At 48.8% G+C, this 25,346-nt stretch overlaps 1 protein-coding gene across 2 annotated transcripts in view; it reads left to right on the top strand.

Moving 5' to 3' along the window:
• The first annotated feature begins 6,942 nt into the window (after positions 1–6,942).
• Positions 6,943–25,346, top strand: part of BICD2 (BICD cargo adaptor 2) — a 45,127-nt gene continuing 26,723 nt past the window's right edge. For both annotated transcript variants that reach the window (XM_063098900.1, XM_063098899.1), the window contains exon 1: positions 6,943–7,237. In XM_063098900.1, coding sequence (XP_062954970.1) covers positions 6,998–7,237 — 240 coding nt within the window. In that variant the 5' untranslated portion in view covers positions 6,943–6,997. The remainder of the gene's footprint in view (positions 7,238–25,346) is intronic.

Genomic DNA, 25,346 nt, shown 5'->3' with positions numbered 1-25,346 from the left:
AGATGCATGGAGCAGAGTCTAGGAGGTTACAAATGTAGAGTTTCCAGTTGTCCTCTCCCTGTGGAGTCAGGACAGAGTTACTCTCCTAGTGTCAATGTGTGACAATACACACAGACTATTTCCAGTCAGGGCAGCTTGCCTGAGCTTTGGTGTCCAGAGTTTCTATTGGGGCCCCATCATGTATGCGTGATTGACTGGTTGACTGCCCATATGGTGATCTCAGTCTCCAGCCCCTCCAAAAGCCCATTATTAGACTATCCAGTGTGACCCACAGTCCCTCCCCAAGTAAACAAAGATATTCCTACCAGGTATGACACTCCAAGGGCCTAGGGATTGCTCCCAGGAGCCAAAGGCGAAGGTGTCTCTCTTTGGGCAAGGTCTATTCTTCTGTACACACCAGGCAAATCCAAATGAAGTCTTGAGTTTAGTTAATAATAATGTAGCAATGTCAATTTCTTGGTTTTGACAAATGTACAATGGTGATATAAGATGTTAACATGAGAATGAACAGGATGAGGGGTACATGGAAACTGTACTATTTTCACAACTTTTCTATAAATCTAAAATGATTCTAAAATAAAAATTTATTAATTTTTAAAAAACGTAAAATGGGACAACCACCTTGAAAACCAGTTTGTTAGTTTATTAAAAAGTTACACATATACCTGTCTTATGAGCCAACAAATCCACTCCTAGGTGAATCTTGAGAGAGAAAAAAAAGCACATATCTACACACAAAGACTTTTACTGGAATATTTATAGAAGTTTTACTTGTAATAGCTAAAACCTGAAAAGAACCCAAATGACCATTAATAGATAAATAGGTAAATAGATAAATGAATTTTGTCATATCTACAGAATGTAATACTACTCAACATTAGAAAGGAATGAACTATTGATATATAAAAAAATGGATTAATCTCAAAATAATTATGCTGAGTAAAAAAAATCACCTATTGTATTATTCCATTTACATAAAATTCTAGAAGATGCAACCTAATCTGTAGTGACAGAAAGCAGAGGGGTGGTTGCCTGGGGCCAGGGTTAGGTAGCGAAGGGGGTCAGGAGGGAGGAATTGTCAAGGTGCATGAGAAAAATTCTGAGGTCATTTTTTTGATTGTGGGGATAGTGCCATAGGTGTAAACATACACCAATACTCTTCAAATTGTACACCTTAAATGTGTGTGGTTCGTTGTGTGTCATTTACATCCCAATAAATCTGTGAGGAAAAAGCAAGAATCCAAATAAGTAAGTCTATTTAGACTTGTCTTAACTTTGTTATTCACATTGAGGTCTTCTCAAATTATTTAATATTTTATTTTTCATCTGTTGCAGAATAAAAATTTAAGTGGCAAAGAAAACTCATCAGTATCTAGAAATGTAATATTCCCAGCTTCATCAGAATCTTCTCATATGTCCCCATCTAAATCTTTAGGATCCCATTCCTTCCCCATCAATGCTTTCACTTTACCGTTAGACACCCTGTGGAGTTGGGAATGAGACTCTGGGTTTGATCTTCAGTAGTCTCATCTCTGTGGCTGCAGGACATAAGGGTTTCTTTCAGATCATATATGCAGAGCTTGAGCTGGGAATTCAAATCCCTGAGCTCACCCTTTTCTTTCTCTACTTTCTCTCATGTAGTTAAGAGCAAGCAGCCAATCTCATTATATTTTTTAGTGTCTTAGTCTGTTTTGTGCTGCTATGACAGAATACCTGAGACTGGGTAATTTATAATGAATGGAATGTATTGGCTCATGGTTCTGAAGACTGGAAAGTCCAAGATTGAGGGGCTAGCATCTTGCCAGGGCCTTCTTGCTGTCATTCCATGGTGGAAGGTGAAAGGGCAAGAGAATAGAAAGGGGCTGAACTCCTTCTTTTATAATGAACCCACTCCCATGATAATGATATTAATCTATTCATTCTGCCCTCATGGCCTAATCACCTTTTATTAGGCCCCATCTCCCAACACCAGCACATTGGCGATCAAGTTTCCAAACTTTGGGGGACACATTCAAACCATAGCAGTTAGTTTGAACAAATGTTCTAAGGTATCAAATACATGGTCACACAGAACCTTGCCTCTTATAAGTATTTGATCAGAAGTATCCAGTGATGATATTTTGTGTATCTCTATTGCCAGATCATGCCATAGATATCAGTGCTGTCTTTACTACTGGAAATAGAGTCATTAGTGTCTTTAAATATAACCAGATTAGAGAACCAATTCCAGCAACCCTAGAACCAATTCAGAAAACTCATCCTTAAGATTCTGTTTGTCTAGAACCACTCTTGGGGGCTGGCTGGTTAGCTCACCTGGGAGTGTAATGCCGTCACCAAGGTCACGGGTTTGGATCCCTGTACCAGCCAGGTGCCCCACCTCCAAAAATAGAACCACTCTTGGTATCAAAATATCTATTACTCAGGGTTCTCCAGAGAAACAGAACCAGTAGGATGGGTGGGTAGGTAGATAGATAAGGAGATGGATAGATAAAGATATTTATTCCACATAATTGGCTTATCCTACTGTGCAAGCCAGCAAGTTTGAATTCTGTAGTACAGGCTGGCAGCTGGAAACTGCTGGGCAGGAGCTGATGCTACAGTCTTACAGCAGAATTTCTTCTGCTGCAGGGAAACACGTTTTGCTTTTAAGACCTTTCAACTTATTGAATGAGACCCACCTACATTATGGAAAATAATCTTCTTTACTTAATGTCAACTGATTGTAGATATTAACCATATCTATACAGTACCATGAGAGCAATACCTAAATTAGTGTTTGACTGAGTAACTGGGTACTATAACCTAGCCAAATTGACACACGAAGCTAACCATCACAGTGGCCAAGTAATGACTGGACAGATAGTTCCTTACAAGACAAGTTGTCAAGAGTTTCTATATGTACATTGGGGCATGCCTTTGCCTGGGACCCTAGGAGCCTTTGTTTTCCAAGGCAGAGCAGGTTGGCTGGGAGGACATCCCTTACCTTTGTTCCTAGGCCCCTAGCTGAGCAGTTCAGTTATTCCAGATGGATACAAGTTCCCTGGTATCCCCCTGGTATCGCTCCCTGTTCCTCCCACCTCTGCCAAGGCTACCTCCTTTCTCCTGTGTTTTCCCTGCCTTCCTGTCAGAAGAGACATGGTCCAGGGAGTGGTGCAAGGTGAGGCCGTCCTGGTCTGCCATTGGCTGAGCCCTGACCCCTGCAGGGCCTGGGCTGGAGCCCCTGAAGTGAACCAGGAGACTCTCTAGGCCTGGCCAAGGTCCCTGTCCTCCTGGAGCTGATGTTCTAGGGAGACACAAACAGTGTGAAGGTAAACACAGAAAACACACAGTGTGCAACAAAGGGAAATAAAGCCAGTAAGGAGAGCCAACAGCCAGAAGGGAGGTACGAGGGGAGAGGGGAGGGAAGAGGTCAGGCAGAGGTCACTCTCAAGTGTGCAGGGTGTTGAAGGTGGCTTCATTAATTTGGCCTTGACTCTGGTAGGGTCTTGAGTAGACAGGGGATGTGACCTGACTTGGATCTAAGGGACCCCTCAGCTGCCACAAGAAAGCAGACTGGGAAGGAGAGGTAGAAAAGGCTGTGAAGAGGTGATTGCAACAGTCCAGGCAGAGGCAATGGGGCTTGGGTCAGGGAGGGGTGGTAGGCCGGGTGTCCTGAAGCAGAGCGGACAGCTTTTGCTGACAGGTTGAATGGGTGAGGGGGTGGGAAGCCAAGGGTAATACCAAGGATTTGGCTCTGAGCCTGTTTCCTCATTTGTCTATCAGATGGCATAATCCCCACCATCGAGTACTTCGCAATGTTGGGGGTCCAGCTGGAGCTCAACAAGGGGTGGGCCATTGTCTGCTGCCAAGACTGCCCTGCTTCTCTTATTTTTATAGGTCCCCTATTCCCACAGCTTTGGCCTAGCCAATTCCTGGGCATCCCCTGGATCTCCCTCAGGTGTCACTTCCTTAGCAAAGCCTTTCCTGATTTCCCTTCCCCCACCTATCACACCTAGTGGCTCCCAGTCTCCTCCCTCACAGCTCTAACATTTTTTTTTTTTTTAATATTAAACATGATCGGTAAGGGGATCTTAACCCTTGACTTGGTGTTGTCAGCACCATGCTCTCCCAAGTGAGCTGACCGGCCATCCCTATATAGGGATCCAAACTCGTGGCCTTGGTGTTATCAGTACAGCACTCTCCCAAGTGAGCCATGGGCCAGCCCCAACAGCTCTAACCTTCACAGCCAGAGCTGTCCCTCCTGTGGGAAGGAAGCCCACAATGGTAATGAAAAACCCTCTGTCCTAGCACCAAGGAGAGCTTAGGAGAGTTCCTGTCTGTAACTCAATGTGCCTGAGAACTTTCCTGTTCCCTCTTCTACCACCACCCTGTCCCCAAGTTCCAAACTCTTTGCACCAGATTCCTATGGCCTTTCCCTCTCCCTCCTCAGACGGTGTAAGGTGGGGGTGGAGAGATTTCCATTTAGGCCAGCCTTTGCCTAAGGGTGTGTGACCTCAGGCAAGTCTTTGCCGAGCATCAGTTAACAAAGCTTGTTCCTTCTCCGTTTCCCTAGGATCTCTCCCACTTAGCGTGAACAGTTTGAACAGGCCTGAGGGTTTTCTGATATGTGGACTTTCAGTGCTAGAACCAGAACAGTCCTAGGCAAACCAGGCTAGTTAGTCATCCCACTCCTGCTATTGCTGAACTCCTTACTAATTATTTTTTAATTTCACAAGCCAAAATATAACACGTTCTCCTCATACAAATAAAACGTTAAACCACTAAATGGAATCAGGGCTCCTTGGGGAAATGGCTGATTCCAGGTCTAGGATATGGAGAGTACAAGATGATACTGGCACAACTTGCACCAGAAAGCGAGGAAGTGCTCAAAAATTATGACATTTTATAAGGACGTGGAACAAGTGTAGAGGAGCTCCCACTGGCCAAAGCTGCTACCATTTGAGTATCAAAGTAAGTAAAAAGAGTAATGAATTGTAACCCACCGAGTAAAATAAGAATCCATAGATCCACACTGCTAATGAATTAGAACAACTCAAAAATGGAGGACTGACGGAAACAGAAAAGCAGCTCGTATGGCAATAATTCATTCAGGCAAGACTTATCAATTAATGCTAAAACTAGTGGGACAGAGTTTGAGAAGTGACAAGATATTTACATGGTCCCAAAGTGTCTTCTGCTATGACACTAATTACAAAGGAAACACCCAACAGAAGAGGGATCTCAGTCAACATCTAGTACCTTCTGCGGGTGCACTGAGAACTCAGAACACCTTAGTTATAGCGCTGCCAAAAAATGCATAACCTAATCTACCCACGAGGATACATCAGTGGGCACATGACTGTCCTGCACTCCTCAGAAAGGTCAGATTGAAGGAAACTAAGGAAACCTGACAACTGAATGCAACTGCATCCTGGAGCAGAAAACCAAGAGAGTTGGGAGATGGACTGTGATGCAATGATGCAATTGAGATGTGGACTGTGCATTGGATAACAGTATCAGTGCCCTGTGTGTTGGGATCTCTATTTGTTTTCTTTTAAGTTTGGTATTGAGATCTCTGGCCATAGGCCAAGACAGCCAGTCTCCAGGAGAGCCATGACGGGGGCGGGGTGGGGGGGTGAAGGGAGTAGTTAGGTTCAGGTGTGTGTGTCAGGTGAGACACGAGGAAGTGATACGAAAATGTATGAAACAAGAAACTTCTTACAGGTCTCAGAGAAGTTAGGGGCGCCAAAGGGAGGCTGACCAGCGGGTGGAGGGACAATGAGGATGGGCGTGGGGAGGGATGAGAGAGAGGGGACCCGTGGCCTTTACTGAAGTCCACAGGAGTCTTCTTAGGTTTTCCCTTCGGTGTTGTGGATTGGCTAGTTTTTAAAAACACGAGGTAAGGAGGAACTTACTTACATGACTCTGGTTCTATCATAATCGGCAGCTGTGGGGCGTGTTGGGTTCTCGGTCAGTGAGACGAGTCACAAGCGGGTTACATCGCAAAACACCACACGGGGAGGGGAAGTTTTAACTAGACAGAAAATGATGGGTACGACTGGGTTTCCAATAACCGAGGTCAGGCCTAAAAATGGGGGCGGACGCCAGCACCTACTTTAAACACATTTATGACACTGTTTATGGACGCGTCTTTATTCCCAGAAGTACACCCTGAAGGACTAAGGAGTCACAAGACCATGCAGTGGCTGGGCCAAAGTTCCCTGTGACGCCTGAGCGCCCTTTGCTAACCCGCCGTCCTCTCGGGGCCTCCCGAAGTCAGTCTCCTCCGCAGACGTCTGCACCGAGCATGCCTCGCGCCGCCTGCGTGCATCAATCACAAGCCGTGAGCAGACCAGACGCTTAGGACGGGGCCCTGGGTGCGTCAGCCTCGCTCGTCCGACGCTCGGAAACCCAGCCCCGCGCCGCGCCCGAAGGCCGGCCTCCCGGGGGCTCTCCCGACACCCGCGAGCCCGCCTCGCCGCGCCTTGCCGGGCCCGGCTGCGGCAGGCACAGGGACCGCGGCGCGTGGGGCTGGAGCAACTCCCGGACGCTGAGCCTGAGAGAAAGCCCTATGTCCACGCTCGGCTCGCTGTCCAAGGCACCGGAAGGCACCCGCACATCCGGCTGTGACGTCAGCGGCGAGAGCCAATCACGGCCGGGCCGGGTGGGCGCGGGGTACGACGGGCCTTAAGTCGGCCCGGGAGCGGAACCACATCCCCCACAATCCCCCGGCGGCGGCGGCGGTGGAGGCGATAGGTTTGAGGGCGTTTCCACCGCGCAGGGCGCGGGCCAATCACGGCCGGGGCCGGGCGGGCGCGGGGCACGACGGGCCATGTAGTCGGCGCGCGGGCGGGACTGCAGCCCCCAGCTTGCTCCGCGCCCGGCGGGGAGGAGTGGTGCGGCGGCGCGGGCGGCCGTCGGGGCTGGGCGGTGGCGGCGGCGGCGGCGGCGGCGGCGGCGGCGGCTGAGGGCCCGACTTGCGGGACCCCGGTGGGAGCCGGCCCGGCGCGCGGCCACCATGTCGGCGCCGTCGGAGGAGGAGGAGTATGCGCGGTTGGTGATGGAGGCGCAGCCCGAGTGGCTGCGCGCCGAGGTGAAGCGGCTGTCTCACGAGCTGGCCGAGACCACGCGCGAGAAGATCCAGGCGGCCGAGTACGGGTTGGCGGTGCTCGAGGAAAAGCACCAGCTCAAGCTGCAGTTTGAGGAGCTCGAGGTGGATTATGAGGCCATCCGCAGCGAGATGGAGCAGCTGAAGGAGGTAAGCTGTCCGCTCTTCGCTACCCCCGTCCCGCGTCTGGGCCTGTGGGCGGCGTCCCTGGCACGGGGGGGGCTACCAAGGTCATCCTGCCTGGCTAGTAGATGCCAGGGGTGGAGCCGTGGGGACGCGGGACGCAGGCTGAGAGCCAGGGGGCGCGAGCAGAATGCGGTAATGGTCCGGCCCCGGCTGCTGCTGCGGGGGGCCGAGCGCGCTGCGACCTCCCTCGCCAGCCTGCCTGCTCCTGTGTCGGACGCACGCGCGGGGCTGGGCTTCTGAAGAGCTGATTTTCTGCGGTTGTTGTTGCCCGGGGTGTGTCTTTGGAGGTAAGTTGGGGGGGCAGATGCTGAACCGAGAGCTGAAGCCACGCACGCGGGCGATCCGCTGAGAAAGGCCGAGCCTGAACCTGTGTCTCTGCTCTGTCACCTTCAAGCAATCACTTCCCCTCTCTGGATGCAGCCTGCTTTCGGTGCGTTTCAGCTTCTTCCGTGAATGTCCTGAGGCCGGGGAAGGGCATGGCAGAGGCCTGAAGGAGCCGAGTTTCAGGGTTGCACGTGACTGTTGCCGGCCGGGGTCCCCCAGTGTCCCCTTCCCAGGCCCAGCGCTCTGCCCGCATCGCCGTGGTTGCTCTCCCACCGGCTGGGATGCATGGCTTCCTTCGCCCGCTTCCTGTCCTGCCCTCCTTCTCGGTCCCATTCTCTAGCTGCGGCGGTCTGTGATCCTCCTGGAGGGAGACCTCGGTGGCCCATGTTATTCTCTCTGTTGGGAGAGGAGGTTAGCCTCCCAGACTGACGAAAAGCCTCCAGGGGCGGGGCAGCGGGAGACTTGGGCAGTCCTTCTCCTGGCATGGTTTAGATACCAATTTTTCTCCCACCTATCCCTGACTCCCTAGCCCTATTGTGAAGGTTGGGGAAGGAGAAGTTGATTTCTGGGTGGATACACTGTGTTTGGACTCACGCTCTGCCCCTTGCTAGCGATGTGGTTGTGGGCAGGGGCCCTCCAGAACCTTAGCTTCCCGCTCTGCAAAATGTGGATGCAGCATTGCTTCACCAGGAGGGGTTGTTCTGAGGATCGTATGTTTGGAAAGGCCTGGTGTAGGGTCAGATGTGTAGCCTATCGGTTTATCGGACAGCGTGCCCCCTTCCCTACCTGACTCTGTCAGGGTTCACCTCCTGGCACCTATGCTCCCAGCCACGATTGGACAGGTGCCTGGACCATTTGGAATCTATATTGCCTCCCTCTGGAGACCTCCCTCCCTGACAGTGGAGAGGAGAGAATGGATTAATCCAAGCAGGTGCTAAATCAGTGCCTGGGCAGAGCAGGTGCTTGGTTAGCACCTGTAAACGGCTGAGTCCTCCCACCCCGTCCTCAGGACCTTGAGTCTGTTGTCTGTCAGCAGGTATTGGCACCTTCTCCCAGCCAGGCTCCACTGGAACTGGATCTACAAGAGGGGTGAAATGTGGCCTCTCCTTTAAGGTCCCCCATCTTGGGGGTGGGGGGTGTGACAGGAGGAGGCCAGGAGCTGTGGGAATATGGGGTAGGAGTGCCCTCAGCACCATTTCTGGTCTCCTGTGATGGAGCTCACCCTCTCCATGGCTCCCACCCTCCCTAGGGACAGCACACACGGAAAGGCAGCCCTCCCTCTCCCACCGAATGAGTTGTGAGCCCCTCCCAGGGCTCCCAGCCCCCTCTATTGCCTTCTATGTTCACAGCTTGCATTCAGCCGCACACTGTGAGAAGGGCTGTCACTGACCTAACTCGTGCCCACTTTGGGGCCTTTCATTTGTCAGCTCTTTGCTATTATGACACAAACATTTTGGCACAATGAAGAAACTTGGCTCAGTTTTGCGGCATGTATCTGGAGGGCAAGTCCTTAGCAGAATCTGGAAGAGGACGTATGTTTCTGTAGGTGCTCTTTAGGCGTCTGCTTGCTTGGTTTTATTGTCACCTCCAGGCTCCCTCACATACTGGCAACATGGCCTAGGGCAAATTGCCCCTCTTTTCTGAGCTTCCGTTTCCCCTTTTCAAGGTGAGGTAAGAGAGTTCTGCTCTGAGTCCCTAGAAGAGTCTTGAGGAATCTGCTTCAGTTTCAGTAGATGTTGCCAAAAAGTTTGCTCCAGTGCACCCCCCTTCCCATCAACAGCGTGCCTGCTCCTCACCCATGCCAGCACAGGCTCTTGTTAACCTATTTAACTTTGGCTAGTGTCACAGTTGAAAATATAAACTCTTTATTTAAAATATCAAGATATAAGGGGACAATATTTGTGAAGTTTTTTTCCTCCTGTAGAGAGGTGAACACCTTAATCTTTTAGAAGTTTATCTCTTGAACCAAAGTGAGCTTAGTTACTAACAGATTATGCTGCAAAGGGAGTTGCTTGCACTCCTGCCTGTCATTTATAGATATTACAACCCTTGTGGGAAGGAAGCTGGCTGGTCCCAAGTGAGCGGGCTTATGATCAGAGCTGAGGAGGGTCCTGTGATGGGGGAGTGGAGTCAGTGCTGGCCCTGCTGCCTTTCTCACTGGGGTTGGGGGGTGTCTGTGCCCTGCTGACACCATGGCATGGGTGTTGGCTGGGGCCAAGGGTGGGAAGGGTACCCCCTGACCCATTTTGCTGGTGATTTTTTTAGCCTGACTCAAGGAGGACCACATTTTTCCCAAGTTCCACTGTGCCCTCTCTGTTCCCTTCCCTGGCATGGTGAGGAAGAGAATTAGGTGAACTTTGGTCCAGCCACATGGTGTTCCTGGTCCTGAGTAGCCAGGAGACATCTTGCTCTGTGTCCTCGTTGCAGCTTTAAGGAAACTGGTGTGCTGGGGTGGCAGCTCCTGGCTGCAGGGCACAGGCAGGGACCGTAGGTGGGTGAGAGGAGTCTGGGTGTCCATGTGGTCCTCGTGGTCAGGGGATGGTGAGGGGGGAGGTCTGAGAACAGTCTTGGCTCCACCTGAGCTTGGCCTCCAAGAGCAGGTCTGGACACTCTCGCTGCCTTGCTGTGCCATCTCAAATGGTGCCGAGCTCTGGAGAACTAACGTCCTTGTCTGTGAGGCATGTATGAGTAGAAGTGGGTTTCAGGCTGGGCCTAGTGCCCAGCAAGTTTTTCATAAATGTCCTGTGGACTGAGCCTTGTCCTGTTTCCTCCCACCCCACTCAGGCCTCTGTGTCCTCACTGCTGCACCTGCATCCTCTCCTGACCCCGTCCTTGTCCCTGCTCAGTCTCAAGTGGCTCCAATTGCCACTTCCCGGGGCCTCCCTGAGCATCATGCCTGGGCCTGCACAGCCTGGCTCAACCTTGTGGCCCTTGTTCTGCACCTTCCTCCTTCACCTGCATGCAGGGGCCATCCTACCTCTTCCTGTGCTCACGCTCACCCTTTTTTCTGGAAGTCCCACCTGCCCTTCAAGCTTGGATGCTTCTCTCTGGGAAGCTCCCTTGCTCACCACCTTCTGGACTTGCCTCCGCCCCTGTTCTCAGTGCCTGAGCTGCTGGAGGAAGCAGGGGGGATAGAGGGATTAGGGAGGACTCTCTTCAAGGTCCACAGTTCTGCGTCTTCTACAGAATTACTGGGAGTGAGGCCCAGTCTTGAGCGTTTGCTTTCAGCAGGCAAAGTCCTAGTTTCATTTAAAGCATGTGGAGGATTCTTTAAATGAAAGAATTTCATTGCATGCGTTTCTTGAAAAGAGAGTTCCATTCATTGTGTCCATTTCTTAAACAGTGGTTTGCTGTGGGCTGGAAGCTCTGGGACACCCGAGGGCCTTTTGGGGGGCCAGGGAGCAGTGATCTGCATGAAGAAACCTGGCTGGGGTGGAAGCCGAGGTCTTGCAAATCCTTGAGGCACTGATAAGTGGCCCTGTCCCCAGGGTCTGACACTCTGGGAGAGGCAGTTCCAGGCATTTAAACATGTTGACTGTATGGTCTCACTCTTGTCACTAACTGCTGGGCAACTCCCCCCATCCTGAGCCTTCCCTTTCCCACCTACGCAACGTAGGGCAGGAGTCATGAAGAATCCTAAAGGGCTCTTGAACTTGTAAAAATGTCCAAAACTCCCATGTTGAGTCCTTGTGCCATCTCCTCCTGTAGGGCCTGGGGACTTGACTCCACAGGGGGAATTTGGACCCTGCCTGGGCCCTTGGGAGCTGTGTGGCCCTGGGTGAGCCACTGTACCTGCCTGAGCCACAGTGGATTAATGATGATCCCTGTCACTACAGTCTGAGAACATAATCAGGTAGTCACTGTCCTTCCCTTGAGCCTGAGCATCTAACTGATTAGAGCCCTGGCCCAGGTCCATGTGGGGTTCCTGCTGGGCCTCCCCTGTCATTCAGGGATGCCAGCCCCTTTTTTTGAGGAAGATCGGTTTCCTCTTTGTCAGAAAACCACCTCCACCACCTCACAGCAGTTGCCAGCTGCAGCCTGCAACACCACATCCACTAGCAAGCCTCAGTGCTTTGTTAAGGTAAAGTGTCATGTGCGTTGTAGCATTTATGTGTTTTTAAGCCATTTAACACGTATAAAACTGTGCTGTCTTTTTATCATTAACTTTAAAAAATAAACTACTTTAGAGCAGTTTTAAATTTATGGAAAAATTGCAAAGATAGAACAGAGAGTTCCTGTATACCCCACACTCAGTTGCCCTATTGGTAACATCATGCATTAGTATGGTACATTTGTTACAATTGATGAACCAGTATCATGTAATTATTATTAAATTTTTACCTAATGTCCTTTTTCTGTCCCAAGGTCCCATCCTATGTATCACATTACATTTATTTGACACGTCTCCTTAGGCTCCTCTTGCTGTGGCGGTTTCTCAGACTTTCCTTGTTTTTGATGACCGTGACAGTTTTAAGGAAGATTAGTTAAGTGTTTTGTAGAATGTCCCTCAGTTGGAATTAGTCTGATGTTTTTTTCATGATTAGATTGAGGAGGAAGACCACAGAAGTGAGTGCCCATCTCAGTGTATGTCAAGGGCACACATTGTAAACATGACTCATCACTACTGCTCTTGACCTTGATCCCCTGGCTGAGACGGTGTCTGTGAGGTGTCTCTACTCTAAAGTTACTTTTTCCCCTCCTTTGGAAGCAAGTCACTGTATGCAGCCCACACTTAGGAGTAGGGAGTTTGCTCCACCTCCTTGAGGGTGGAGTACCTACATAAATTATTTGAAATTTTAAGCATGGTGTTTATTTCTCCCTCCCTCCCTTGCTTTGTTTATTATATCAGTACAAACTCATGGAAGTTTATTTTACTCATTGGGTTATAATCCAATACTACTTTATATTGTTGCTTAAATTGGTTATTGAGAGCTCTTTCAGAAGGCTCTTATGCCCCTGTGACATGACCTTATCATTGTGGCTTGTTTTCCTTTTCTTTTTTTTCTTAGTACTTCCTTACTTTCTGGCTCTATAAGATGATTCAGGCTCATCTTCTATATTTCCTGTCCCCATTCCAGAATCAGCCATTCCTCCCTTTAATTGAGAAACGTATTAGAAATCAAGATTGGGTTGCTAGGTGTGCTCATTTCTACTGGGCTGTCTTTGATTCTAGACTCTTTTAGTTACAGAGCAAGGAGATATACGTATGCATACTAACCTGTGTCTATACACATTCTTTAACATATTCCTGTATGTAGCCATCTGTTTGTATATTTAGCTAACCATGAGTTCATACAAATGTGTCCAACTCTAATCCATCACCATATGGATCTCACCACCTCCCTTGCTTTTCTGTAACCTCCCACTCCAACAGGGAGACACCTGGCTCCCACTGCCTACCACACAGCAACTTAATTGTTCCGTTCCAGTCCACATGTACTGCAGTAAGAGAATTGTTAACCTGTACCCCCGTGAGACACAACTTTATCAGCTAGAGTATAATGCTTTTGTGTAGTTTTTGCTTTTAGTCTTGCAAACTCTACTTATTTCCAGAATTACTTAAATTAGCACCTTCTTCCCCCATCCGCTTCAGTGAGGTTGTTTCATACATTTGTAATACAGTTAGTTTTGCTGTGTTCTGCATTCCATCTTGGTATTCCCTGATCTCCTAAATGATTTTTTAAAAAATTTACATACGTCCACTCTTTGTTCTGTGAAGTTATCTGAGTTTTGACAAATACGTAGTGTCGTTTATCTACCATTATAGTATCATACAGAATTGTTTCACTTCCTTGTGCTTCACCTATTCAAACACTAACCCCCACGAACCTCTGGCAACCACTAATCTTTTTACCATCTCTGTAGTTTTGCCTTTTTCAGAATGTCACATAATTGGAATCATACAGTAAGTAGACTTTTCAGATTGGCTTCTTTCGTTTAGCAATATGCATTTAAGAATCATCCATGTCTTTTTGTGGCTGATAGCTCTTTTTTTTAAAAAATCACAATAATATTCCACTGTCTGGATGTACCACAGTTTATCTGTTCACCCATTGAAGGACATCTTGGTGTTTCCAATTTTTGGCAGTTATAAATAAAGCTGTTATAAACATTCTTGTGTAGGTTTTTGTGTAGACTTAAGTTTTTAAATCATTTGGGTAAATACCTAAAAGTGCAATTGCTGGATTGTATGGTAAGACTGTGTTTAGCTTTGTAAGAAATTGCCAAACTGTCCTCCAGAGTGGCTGAACAATTTTGTATTTCCACCAGGAATGAATGAGAGTTCTTGTTGCTCCACATCCTTGCTAGCATCTGGTGTTGTCACTGTTCTGGATTTTGGCCATTCTAGTAGATGTGTAGTAGAAGCTTAGTTGTTTTAATTTGCATTTCCGTAGTGAGATATTATGTTGAGCATCTTTTCATATGCTTATTTGCCATTCACATATCTTCTTTGAGGTAGTATCTGTTCTGATCTTTTGTTTATTTTTAAAGTGGATTCTTGTTTTCTTATTGTTGAGTTTTAACAGCTCTTTATATGCTTTGGACACAAGTCGTGTTTTGCAAATAATTTCTCCCAGTCTGTGGCTTGTTTTTTCATTCTCTTAACAGTGTCTTTGGACAGAACACAAGTTTTTTATTTTAAGGGGCCAGCCCATGGCTCACTTGGGAGAGTGTGGTGCTGATAACACCAAGGCCAAGGGTTTGGATCCCTAATAGGGATGGCCGGTTAGTTCACTTGGAAGAGTGTAGTGCTGACAACACCAAGTCAAGGGTTAAGATCCCCTTACCGGTCATCTTAAAAAAAAAAAAAAAAAAAAGTTTTTTATTTTAATGCCATTTTTGCTTTCACGGATCATGCTTTTTGCTGTACGACCTTCATCACCAAACCCAAGGGCGCATGTCTTTTCTCCTATTTTTTCTTGTTTTATAGCTTTGTATTTTTCGTTTGGGTTTATGGTCTACTATGAGTTAGTTTTGGTGAAAATTATAAGGTCTATGTCTAGATTCATTATTTTGCATGTGGATGTCCAGTTGGTCCAGCGCAATTTATTGAAAAGACTATCCCTCATTAAACTGCCTTTGCTCCTTTGTCAAAGATCAGTTGATTATATTTGTGTGAATCTATTTCTGGGCTCCCTGTTCTGTTCCATTGATTTGTCTGATTATTCTTTTTCCAGTACCCCGCAATTTTTATTACATGTTATTATTAGGTTTCTATGTTTTTTATGTGTCACTTACGAAGTTATGCCCCTAACCCATCTTTAAGCCCTGTGACTTTTGTTGTGTGATTTTGCAAAGTGCAGTGATTTTTAGGAACACATATGTCATAAGAACCAAAGACTGGGTTTCCCCCTGGCTTCCTGATTGGAGTTTACCCGGGGGTCCAGGCCTTCAGTCCTGAAACTGGTGGGGTTAGTCTCGGTCACCATCAATAGATGATAGTCTTTTCTTGTTTTTAATCTTGAGAAAAAGTAATGGAATGCATGTGGTTAAAGAAAGTTCACCCAGTACAATCGGTTAGATTCCCAATAAAAGATGAGTGGTGCTATTTCTCTTCCTCCATTACATCTTTGTGCTCTTGTTTTCTAAGTTGGTTCACAGGACAGTCTTCATGTAGTTTTCCTTCTGTTTGGGCTCAACTCAGGGTTGACTTCACTTCTATAAGCCAGCCCACTGAGCTGCTTAGCTTAGCCATTTGTATTTTGACCAAGACAGTGATTAGGGGAGGGGTCTCAAGTCAGCCACTGGTCAGATCTGGGTTCAGGTCCTACTTGGGCATTCATACAGGCAGGTGCTGGTGCTGGGTCTCTCCTGAGTATGACAGATTGTCCTCTGTTTAGTTTGATGCCTTTGTCATGCCAGTGTGAACTCCACCCTCACCTGGCTCCTCCTTCACTGTCTTTCTAACCTGCTGGGCCCCTCAGTCTGGCTCCTTGTCCCCTGGCCCCTCCACAGGTCCTTGGGCCCCACTCCACTGAGATGACTGCCCTGCCCTCTCTCCCACACCTGCTCCTCCTCTTCACTGGGTTTAGGGCAGTTTTGTAGGAACCCACATGTGGATTTGTGGTCAGTTGGATGGTACTCTGCATGCCAGGCCAGGCTGTGTCAGGGTCTCCCTGGCATGGTGTCCTGTCCCATGCCTGAGCTTCCCGCTCAAGAGCACAGCTGCTGTCAGCCACGCTTCCTCTCTCCTCTCTCCAGCTGTGCCTCAGTTTCCACCATGGAATGCCTTTCTCCCCACCTGCACTGGCTGGAGTTTGAAATGCCATCCTGTTCTCAGGACTCACAAAAGAGTGAGGCTCAGAGGGGAGATGCCTCGCCCCTCCTCACACTCCTCAGGACTGCTGCCCTCCAGAGTTGCATTTATTCACAGTGACCTGAGCTTGTCTGCCACTTCCCCACAAGCTGACCTCCTTTTGGGACCCCACACTGTAGGGTCTTGGGGAGGGTTTGTGGCATGAATTGTTCCTTCTTCCTCCACTCTGGGGCATGGTCATTGCCTGTGGTTTGTGCAGTGGCTGCAGCTTCTGGAGCCAGTATTGCTCCTGTGGTGTTGTACTGTGATGTGGCTCAGTGCAGTCTGTACAAGAGGGTGTCCAGGATAACCCAGTATGAGGGTCACGTGATAACCACAGCCTCCCCCCAGGTGACCTATCCAGGCCATGGGTGCCAGGACCAGAGGTGTGAGGTCAAGGGAAGGGGTGGGAGACCAGACACCTGGGCTTGGTGTGCCTCTTAGGACACTAAGTCCTGGTAACCCTTGATCTCAGTCTCAAGGTCTCACCTTGGGTGCATAAGCCCCTTATGGCAGGTGACCCACAGGGGACCTGGGACTGGATGTGCACCCAGGACGCCCATCACTGACCACTGTGACCCTTCTACAGATAGTGCCTGTCACTGATCAGGCTCTCAGGGGAGTGTCGAGATGTTCTGAAGGGCCTGACTGCCCTTCCTTGCACCTTGGCCACAGCACTGCCACCAGTCCTGTCCACCTTCCAGGGCTTCTTTAGGCAAATTGAACAGCCCATGACAGTCTCTCTCCTTAGGCTCCATTCTTGTCATGTGTCCAGTGGTGGGAAGAACTCTGGGGTTTGTGGGGAGATGGCCCAAGCTTGAGGTTGGTTCTCCTGCCACTCACTGACTGTGAGCCTTGCTGGTGCCCCTTCCTAATGCAGGTCTGATGGGGTGAAGAAATGCGATGAGAGTTAGAGGTGCAGTGAAGAAAACCTGGGCCACTGCCACCCTCTCCTGTGGTGCCCAGCCCTGCCTGACCCAGGCGGCTCTGCCAGTCAAGCCATCCTCCCCAGCCTAGAACACATGCAAGCTGGACAGCTGCCTCGCAGGGCCCCCAGGCCATCCCTTCTGTCTTGAGCAGGGCAGCCAGCTGCTGCGGAAGACGAGGGCTGGTCCCCAGGCCCCAGGACTGGCCTCAGTGTCCATGGGCGGGGGAGCCAGGGTCCTTGGGGACCTCCGCCAGCTCCAGGGCTCAGCTGGCCAGAAGCCTGTCTGCTGACACTGGGGCAATTAGAGTGTAATCTTCTCTAAATGGCACTCAATTCTGGCTAAATCCCTCCTGCCCAGGGATGAATTCCCAGTTTTCTAAAAGCAGCTTAGTGTTTGGATGCTGCCCAGAGCAGCTGGAGTTCATGGCTGGTGATGGGATGGCCACTGTGGATCAACATGGACCTCACAGAGAAGCGGGTGTGGTGGGCAGGGGCAAGTGACAACTTCTGCAGCCTCATGCTATTCCCTGTGTGGGTGCCTCAGCGGCCCTCAGTCCTAGTGATCCCACAGACACGAGTGTAGGTGCTTCCAGGGCACACGGAGGCCTGAAGCCACATGATGAGAAGGGTGGTCCCACTCCTCTCAGTTTCCTGCCCTGTGAGGGATGGAGGGGCCTGGGCTGGGGTTGGCATGTGGTCTGTGGGCAAGTGATATCTGCTGGGCATGATGTGGGCAGAGGTGGGTGGGCAGTGCACCAGCCTGGCCCACAATTCCCAGGAGGCCCCCACCTGCTCTTGCAGGGACTTGTCCTTCCCATGCTCCTGCTTGACTGGTCCTGGGCCTCCTCCCTGCCCGCCTGCCAGGTGAGGCTGTCTACAGTCCTCGGGGCCCAGTTCCACTCCCTGCTCTGGGAACCACCCGATGCAAAGAAGAAACATGGGTTTTGGAGTGAGAATCCCTATGATACCACTCAGGTGAATCATCTGACCTCGTTGAACCTCAGTTTGCTCACCTGTGAAATGGGGATGACCAAAGTTTCTACTTTGCAGAGCTGCTGTGAAAATCAGATGAGATTCACACAAACCTCTGTCCCCTGAGCAGAGTGATCCCAGCCCACAGTGGGGAGGGGGTCCAGTTTCCCAAGCAGGACACCTCCGTGCCCCTCTGGAGTGTGTGTGAGCCAAGGGAAGAGGAGAGGGGTGAGTCTAGGAGCCGTTCCTGCCACTGAGTCACTGGGAGTGTGTTCCTCCCACTGGCTAGAGGGCAAGGGATAAAAGAAGAGGCCCCAAAGGAACCTGCAAGGCCAACTCACCCAGCACTCCCAGCCCACCCAGCACTCCCAGACACACCCTCCACCCCAGCATCTGTCCATCCCCCGGACCTGTGGTCCCCATCTACCCACTTCTGGTAGGGACCCATCATCTCCCAGCTGTGTCCTCACGGTCCCTCTCCCCCCTTTCATTCTACATGTACTTCCTGAGTACCTGACACTTGCCAGGCATGAGCTTGCCCTCTCTATTCGTGCACCCTCCAAGGGGGTGCGGACTCAGTGCTGGGCATGGTGGTGCCCACAGGACAGGCCTGACCCCTTCCCATGCTAGAAGGTGCTGGCCCACCCTGCACTGTGTGTATCTGGAGGGTCGGCCTGGCTTTCCCTGAGCCTTCTCTCCACATCTGTAAACTGAAGTGATGGGGTGCTGGTGGAGAATGGCGGGAATTCTGTTGTCCTGGGGTAGCTGCTGGGCTTTTCCTTCCTTTCCCAGTGAGTCTCACCACCCTGAGCCATGCCCCTGGAGCTCAGGACTGCCGTGAGGGAGATGGAGTTCAGGACCTCTCCTAGCAGCCCTTAGGAAGAGGGTACACCAGCATGCAGACCCACTTCCTGGTATAGCCAGGGGTTTGGTGCAAAGTGCCTCTCCACTGAGCTGCCCAGTTTCCCACACTGGGTTGAGATGTCTATGGCATTGGCACGTAAGAGGTGGTCAGGCCTGTGGCCACTGCTCTTGGCAAGGGGGGTGGCTGGCAAAGTCTGTTTCATCCCCTGGAGCACTGGAAACACCCTGGCTCTGAAATGTGGCCTGATGGGGACTCAGTGGGGAAATCACAAGGCTCCGTCCAGCCCTCCAAAAGGCAGGCTGTCACCCCGATGGCCCATCCCTAGAGGCTGCTGAGAGTCCCCCACTGCCCATCTTCCAGATTGGGATGGTTCACCATGAGGTGGAATTGAGCCCTGTTTTCAGTCCAGGCTGCATTTTTCGTAGTGGCCTCTCACCTCAAGGGGCAGGCGTTTCCAGAGTGACTCTGATTGCTGCCCAGATGATTCTGTTTTATAAAGCTGTTATTTTTAAAGCGAGCTATAATTTGCCTGTAATAAAACATGCACTTCTGTGCACTCGCATGGCTGCCCCTTGGGTGAAGGTCACCCTGCAGTGCCAGGCCCTTCCTGTCCACCACCCAGTGCGCTGTCTGCTCTCTGCTGCATTGATGAGGCTTCCTTGCATCAGCGGACTGCTCAGTGTGCAGCACTCTGGGTCTGGCCCCTCTAATAGCCATCACGGTTGCACATGTCAGGAGTTAGTTTTCTCACTGCTCAGCAGCACCCACTGTGTCACTGTCCAGAACTACTGGTGCCCACCTGATAGTGGATGCTGGGTGTTGACCATGTTGGCTCTCAGAGCACAGCTGCTGTGAACCACACACCAGGCTTGGTGTGGATGTGTGACGTGGGCTTCCACCTTTCTCGGGGGATGCCCGTGGCTAGCCTCTCTCCTCGTATCCGCAAATCGACGTGTCCCCATGGAGGGGCTGTGTGTCAGTAGGGAAGTGGAGCCGGGGTCCACCGTGACTGGCTTCAGCCAGATATGCATTGATAAGCACTCCCCCGATAAGCCCAAGCTTTCCACGTTCTAGGCCGAGACCCTGAGACTGGGAAGGGCCAGATCACAGGTGTTCACGCACCTGGGAATGGAAGGTTCGGTTCCCAGGCGATTCTGAGGAGCAGGCAGGGTTAGAGAGCTGGTCGGTGTTGAGCGCTGTGGGTCCAGGTCCAGCCCTGCGGCTTCTGGCTCATTAGCCTCCTCCTTCTTGCTTTTTCTGTCACACCCACTTGGGTAAACATTTATGGAGATGCGTGTGCTCAGGGTTTAGTTGCTCACCTGTGAAAGGAGCTAATACGTCCTGAGAGAGAAGCTAATGAGCTTATGTTGGGGCAAACTGTGAAGTGCAGTGACGCCTTGGGATTATTGCCCTTCCTCCCCTGGCGCCAGGAGTCCTCTCGCTTTCTCTTAACAGCTGTTGTCATCCTCCTGTCACCCCCCCCCCAACGACCCCAAGATCCCCATCAGAGTTGGAGAGGTGCTGACTGCCTGTGGTGCCCCTTTACGTGGCAGCCCAAGGCTAGGGGGACTTGGGGTGGGGAGGAGGTGTCTGGACATAGTGGGCCAAGCAAAAATGCCTCGACCAGGGACCCCCTCCTGATGGGTTAGGTGGGACACACACATGCACACATACATGCCGCACTGACTCTTCCCATCCATTTCTGGTGTATTTTTGGTACTGCCATGAGAGTCCTCACATGTCTGGGGCCTTCCCGACTTGGATACAGGTCATTAGTGGTCTAAGCAATAGGCAGGTGTCCCAGCTTTTCCCACGCCTGGCCCCCACTTTTTCTCTCCCTCCTGGCCTCGGAGCCTCCCATCAATCGATGGGTTCACTCTGTGACTCTGTTTCTGCTGGTGTTTTGTAGCTGCTCTAACTTGTTTTTCTTGAACTGCTGGCAAGACTGTGCATCCATTTGTGGGGTGGTTTGAAGCTTATGGCCCTGTGTAAACCTGCAGTCCATGTCCTGTCACCATTTCCTGACCAGACCCTGTGCTCTTATGTCAGGTTTTTGCTGAAGTGCATTTATGGAAATTTGATCTTTTATCTTGTCTCTGATACAGTCCATTTCATAAGTGATGAGTAATTGAACTCCCTGGGGTATATTTAGACCTGGGGCACATTTGGTTTGGGGTTCTATTATCTTTTAAACTATAATTATACATAGTAAAATGTGCAGACTTTAAGTGCATGTGTGTGTTGGCAGATACGCACATCGTCCTGGTGTACATTTGCTATTCCCCTTTTCTTCTTAATCCCAGGAACGATAGGTAGTAGCCAAGGCTTGGAGCTCATCTCCCTAGTGTTGTGCATTCAGATAACATTTCAAATACTGTGTCCTTATTGTTTGGGTTGCTTTGGGATTTTTTAATGGGTTGATTCCATTTCAATATTCAGTTTCAGAGATCATTTTCTCTTTTTTTTTTTTTAGATAAAATTTACATTTTTAAAGCCCTATTTATAATAGTTTTTGTAACTGCCATATTAAACTAGTTTTTTTTTTAATTAAAATGATCTTTTATTGGAGTGTAAGATAAATGTGGAAACTACACAAATTATAATTGAATAGTTTGATGAATTATCAAAATGACTGCACCCTTACAGCCATCAACAGATCAAGAAATCATGTGTTACCAGCCTCCTGGGGCTGCTCTCTGAGTCTTCTTGAGGTGTGATCATTCTGGCTTCTAACACCACAGGTTACTCTTGCCGAGTTTTGACTTACTGTAGGTGGAGTTGCACAGTACTTATTTTTTGTGTTCACTCAGCACTAATTTGTGAAACTGATTCTTACTGCTGCCTGTATTTGTAGGTTTGTTGGCACTCATTGCTGCATGGGATTCATTGTCTGGATATACCACACATTCCTCACCACTGTCAGTACACAGGCATTAGGGCCATTTCCAGCTTGGGGCTGTTGGAATACTCTCTCATATAGATAGCTGGTGCACGTTTCTGTGGATGGAATGGCTGGGGTGGTGTAGGGGCCGTCTTCCAGAGTAGCACAGCAGTGTGTGGGACCTCCTGTCCTCACCATCCCCACCACTGGTCCTTGGTGTTGTTATTGGTTTAAATACTAGCCATTCTGATCAGTGTGTAGTACTTGCTCATGCTGGTGCTAATTTGTATTCCCCATAGACCTTTTCCTTGGTTTGCTGGCCATTTGGAGAGCCTCTTTTATGACAAGCCTATTAAAGACCTTCGTCCTGGTTCTTATTGGGTGTCTGCCTTTTTCTTATTGATGTGCAGGTGCTCTTTATATATGAGTATTTAGGATATAGATCCCTTTGCCATTAGGCAGTAGTTCTGACAGTGGTGTAGCAGAAGGAGCCACATGAAGGGGGCAGAGACAGCTCTCATCCAGCGGTGCCTCTGCCCTGTCATGCCCTCTTGGAGCCTTAGTTTCTTCCTCCGTAAAATGTAAGTATGAATTCTCCTGAGAACGTTGAGATAGACTTTAAGTGAAATAACATACTCATAGAGTGGTAAGGAGACTCATAGAGTGGTAGATATTATTATCACTAATAACTTTTTTATAAAATGGGAAGAGACTTCACACTCACTAGGATGATTCTAGTGCTGGCAAGGATGTGGAGAAATTGGAACTCTCTTACGTTGCTGGTGGGAATGTAAAAATGGGGTAGCCACTGTGGAAACAATTTGGCAGTTCCTCAGAGAAAGTTCAGGAGATACCACATGAGCTAGCAATTCTACTCCTAGGCAGAAGACTTCTACTCCTAAACAGAATTGAAAACATACATCCAAAGACCTGTAGATTAATGTAAATAGCATCATTTCTCAAATAGGCCAGAAGTGGAAACAACCCAAATGTCCATCAGATGATGAATGTATAAACAAATGTGTTCTGTATGAAATTCTGATATGTGCTCCATGGGTGAACCTCAAAAACATATAGAGCCAGGAAAAAATTGGTGGTCATAAGGGTCTGGGGGAGAGGAGCTGGGAGCGACTGTTAATTGGGTCAGGGTTTCCTTGGGCAGTGATTTGAAGTCAAGATTATAAGTGTAATTGATCTTTTTATTATGTATTCCTAACTAAACAATTTAATTTGGGGTTTTGTGAGTGTCATGGTGAATTTGAGATTTCTACATAACCATTTTGGAGGTGTTAGTGCATTTTCTAGACAAAATCACCACCTGCAAAAAATATGGAATTAATTTATCCTTTCTTATGTTTCTCTTTCCTTGTCTCTTAAATGTGGTAAGAGGGGGCTCTAGCCTCATCCTTCAAATGCATCTTCACTTACTAATGCTTCTCCATTATTTATTAATGCATTCCACAATTTTATGTTTGCTCTTGTTTTAAACGTATCCAGGTAGATTTACTATATAGCCATAGATGCTCTTTTGATGACATTAAGAAAGAAAATTACCACATCCATTTTTCAAGAGCTTCAGTTGAGAAGAGCATAGGCCAAATTATGACGACAGCATTTTAGCATAGATGGAATTTTTACTTCCTTTTTAAACATTAGCTTATCTGTAGTTCACTTTCTGACATAGCCTATGATTTTCTTATTCTTGTTGGTCTATCCTGTTCCATAGCAGATGCTGAATACAGATTTTTAAAATTGAGTTGGTTTATCCTGGTTTTGTGTTCCTGAGCAAGGTCTTCTGATCACAGTGAATAATTCTTAAGGTTAATTGTGCTTCTTTTGCTGAGATTTTGCTGAGTATTTGCATCCATGTTCGACTTGGGATTGGTCCATCTCCCTACACCTTGTAGAAAGGAAGATGTCAAGATCAGCAAACATTCCTGTTGAGTTCGTAATGCCCTCTCCTCCCTCCTCTTTCTCTTTTTCTTTCTCATTCTTTGTTTGAGCGGATGCGGTAGTGGACAGCGACATTTTAGGCCTGGACCTGGGTTTGAGTCTTGCCCTACCGTGCAGCACCCGGACTACCCCTTGGACGCACACTCCCTGCCTTGTTCTCCTGTGAGATGGGCCTGCTGCTGCTGCTCATGCTGTCAGGGCCCGCGGGTGCAAGCAGCAGCGTTGCGTGGCTCAGTCCTCGTGACACCTGTGGAGACTGCACATCAGCAGATCAGCAAGTGTTCTGTTCCCTGGTTTAGGGGCAAGTACTTTGCACAGACACATCAATCAGAATGTGATCTTAGAAGGTTAAAAAAAATACACTAACATAGTTACTTTGCTTTTTTCTTTTGTTTCTGGGTTTTTGTTGTGTCACTTCCCCTTTGTGAGACTTTTGCCTAGTTACTTTGTTCAGTTTCTTCAGTCCCAGAGAGGCTGTTTCTTTTTATCATTAATGTTTATTTTTAGTGTAGCCCTCCTCCCCGCCCTCCCACCCCCCAGTACTGCTTTGACAGAGATCCCTAAGTTTTGATATGATATGTTTCTATTTTTTGTTTATTCAGCTTCCTGTCATTTTGTTCTGTATGCCCTTTCTGATAAGAAATCATTTATCAATTTTCATGTTTTGGGTATATGCTAAAATTTTTTCTCGTAACTTTTTTTTAGAACAGTTTTAGATTTACAGAAAACTTGTGAAATACCACTTAAACAATTTTTCTCTCCCATAGTGCACAAACACGTGCATAGAATTTCTTCTTTTTATAGATTACTCTTACATTGTTCCGTATCCCCCTTGTGGTGTCATTTCTTTATGAAAAAGATCTGTGGTAAAGAGAAGGCTGTGCCCTCTTGCGTTCTGCTGGGTCCCCCATGTTTCTATGTTTGTACTTGCTGGTGCTGAGCCCCTCTTGCTTTGTGCCTGGCTGACACTGTCATGTATTTTGTACTAGGCTGTTTGGGTCACTATAGGTTTAACCAGCCTTTGATAGTGAGTTTAATCTCTTGATGCTATAAATTCTTTATCTCATAATACTGTCGAGCTTGTGTTTATATCAGCTTAATCAGCCTGAGCCCAGTCTTGAATTTAATGAGAACTTGATGCCATTTGGCCTCCTGTGGAATCCTGGTTGTACAGGACTGAGCACGGAGCCTCCCAGAATGGAGCAAGTTTCGAGGCATGTGTGTATGTGTGTGGCCTCCAGTGCCTTCTGTGCCCCCGCAGGTCACCTCAGCTCCTTTCCAGGCCTTAGAGACACTGGATTCCCCTTTGACTCCAACAATTGTTGAAGCCCTGTGGCTTGTATGTACCAGTTTTCTAGAGGGTTAATCCATCAATCAGTTTTTATTGAACAGATGATTGTGAAGCCAGCAGGAACTGGACTTGAGCTGCTGTTTCCTGGCTCTCTGCAGATTTCTCTGCCTCCTTCCCTCTCACAAGGAGTAAAATTGCAGAGGGAGAGGTGGGCCTTGCTCCAAAGGCTGCTCTCCCCTCCCTCAGGGGCAGAAGCAAACATGGATGCTTCAGAGAGCTCCTTGCAGTGGTTGGTAATAGAGAGGCTGGGGTGCTGACACTGATCAAGTGGGAACCACCAGGGTATGAGGCTTTGAGGTCTCAGCCGGCTGTCTGGCTGCAGGTCCCCATAGTTGTTGGGTCCTGGGGGGCCTGATGTATCTGCTTTCCCTGTACCACTAGTGCCTACCAGAGGCCAGGCATGGATTAAGCACTAATAAGTAATGTAGGTAAAGGTTGAGGGGCCACTGAAGCCAGGCCCTGGGGTTTTGCAACAAGCCTGGATAAGAATGACTGGTGCTGAG

Source organism: Cynocephalus volans, chromosome 6 (assembly GCF_027409185.1).
Source record: "Cynocephalus volans isolate mCynVol1 chromosome 6, mCynVol1.pri, whole genome shotgun sequence".
In the NCBI taxonomy this organism is placed as follows: Eukaryota; Metazoa; Chordata; class Mammalia; order Dermoptera; family Cynocephalidae; genus Cynocephalus; species Cynocephalus volans.
The sequence above is the reverse complement of the archived record's forward strand: the minus strand, read 5'-3'. Positions and strand labels throughout refer to the sequence as shown.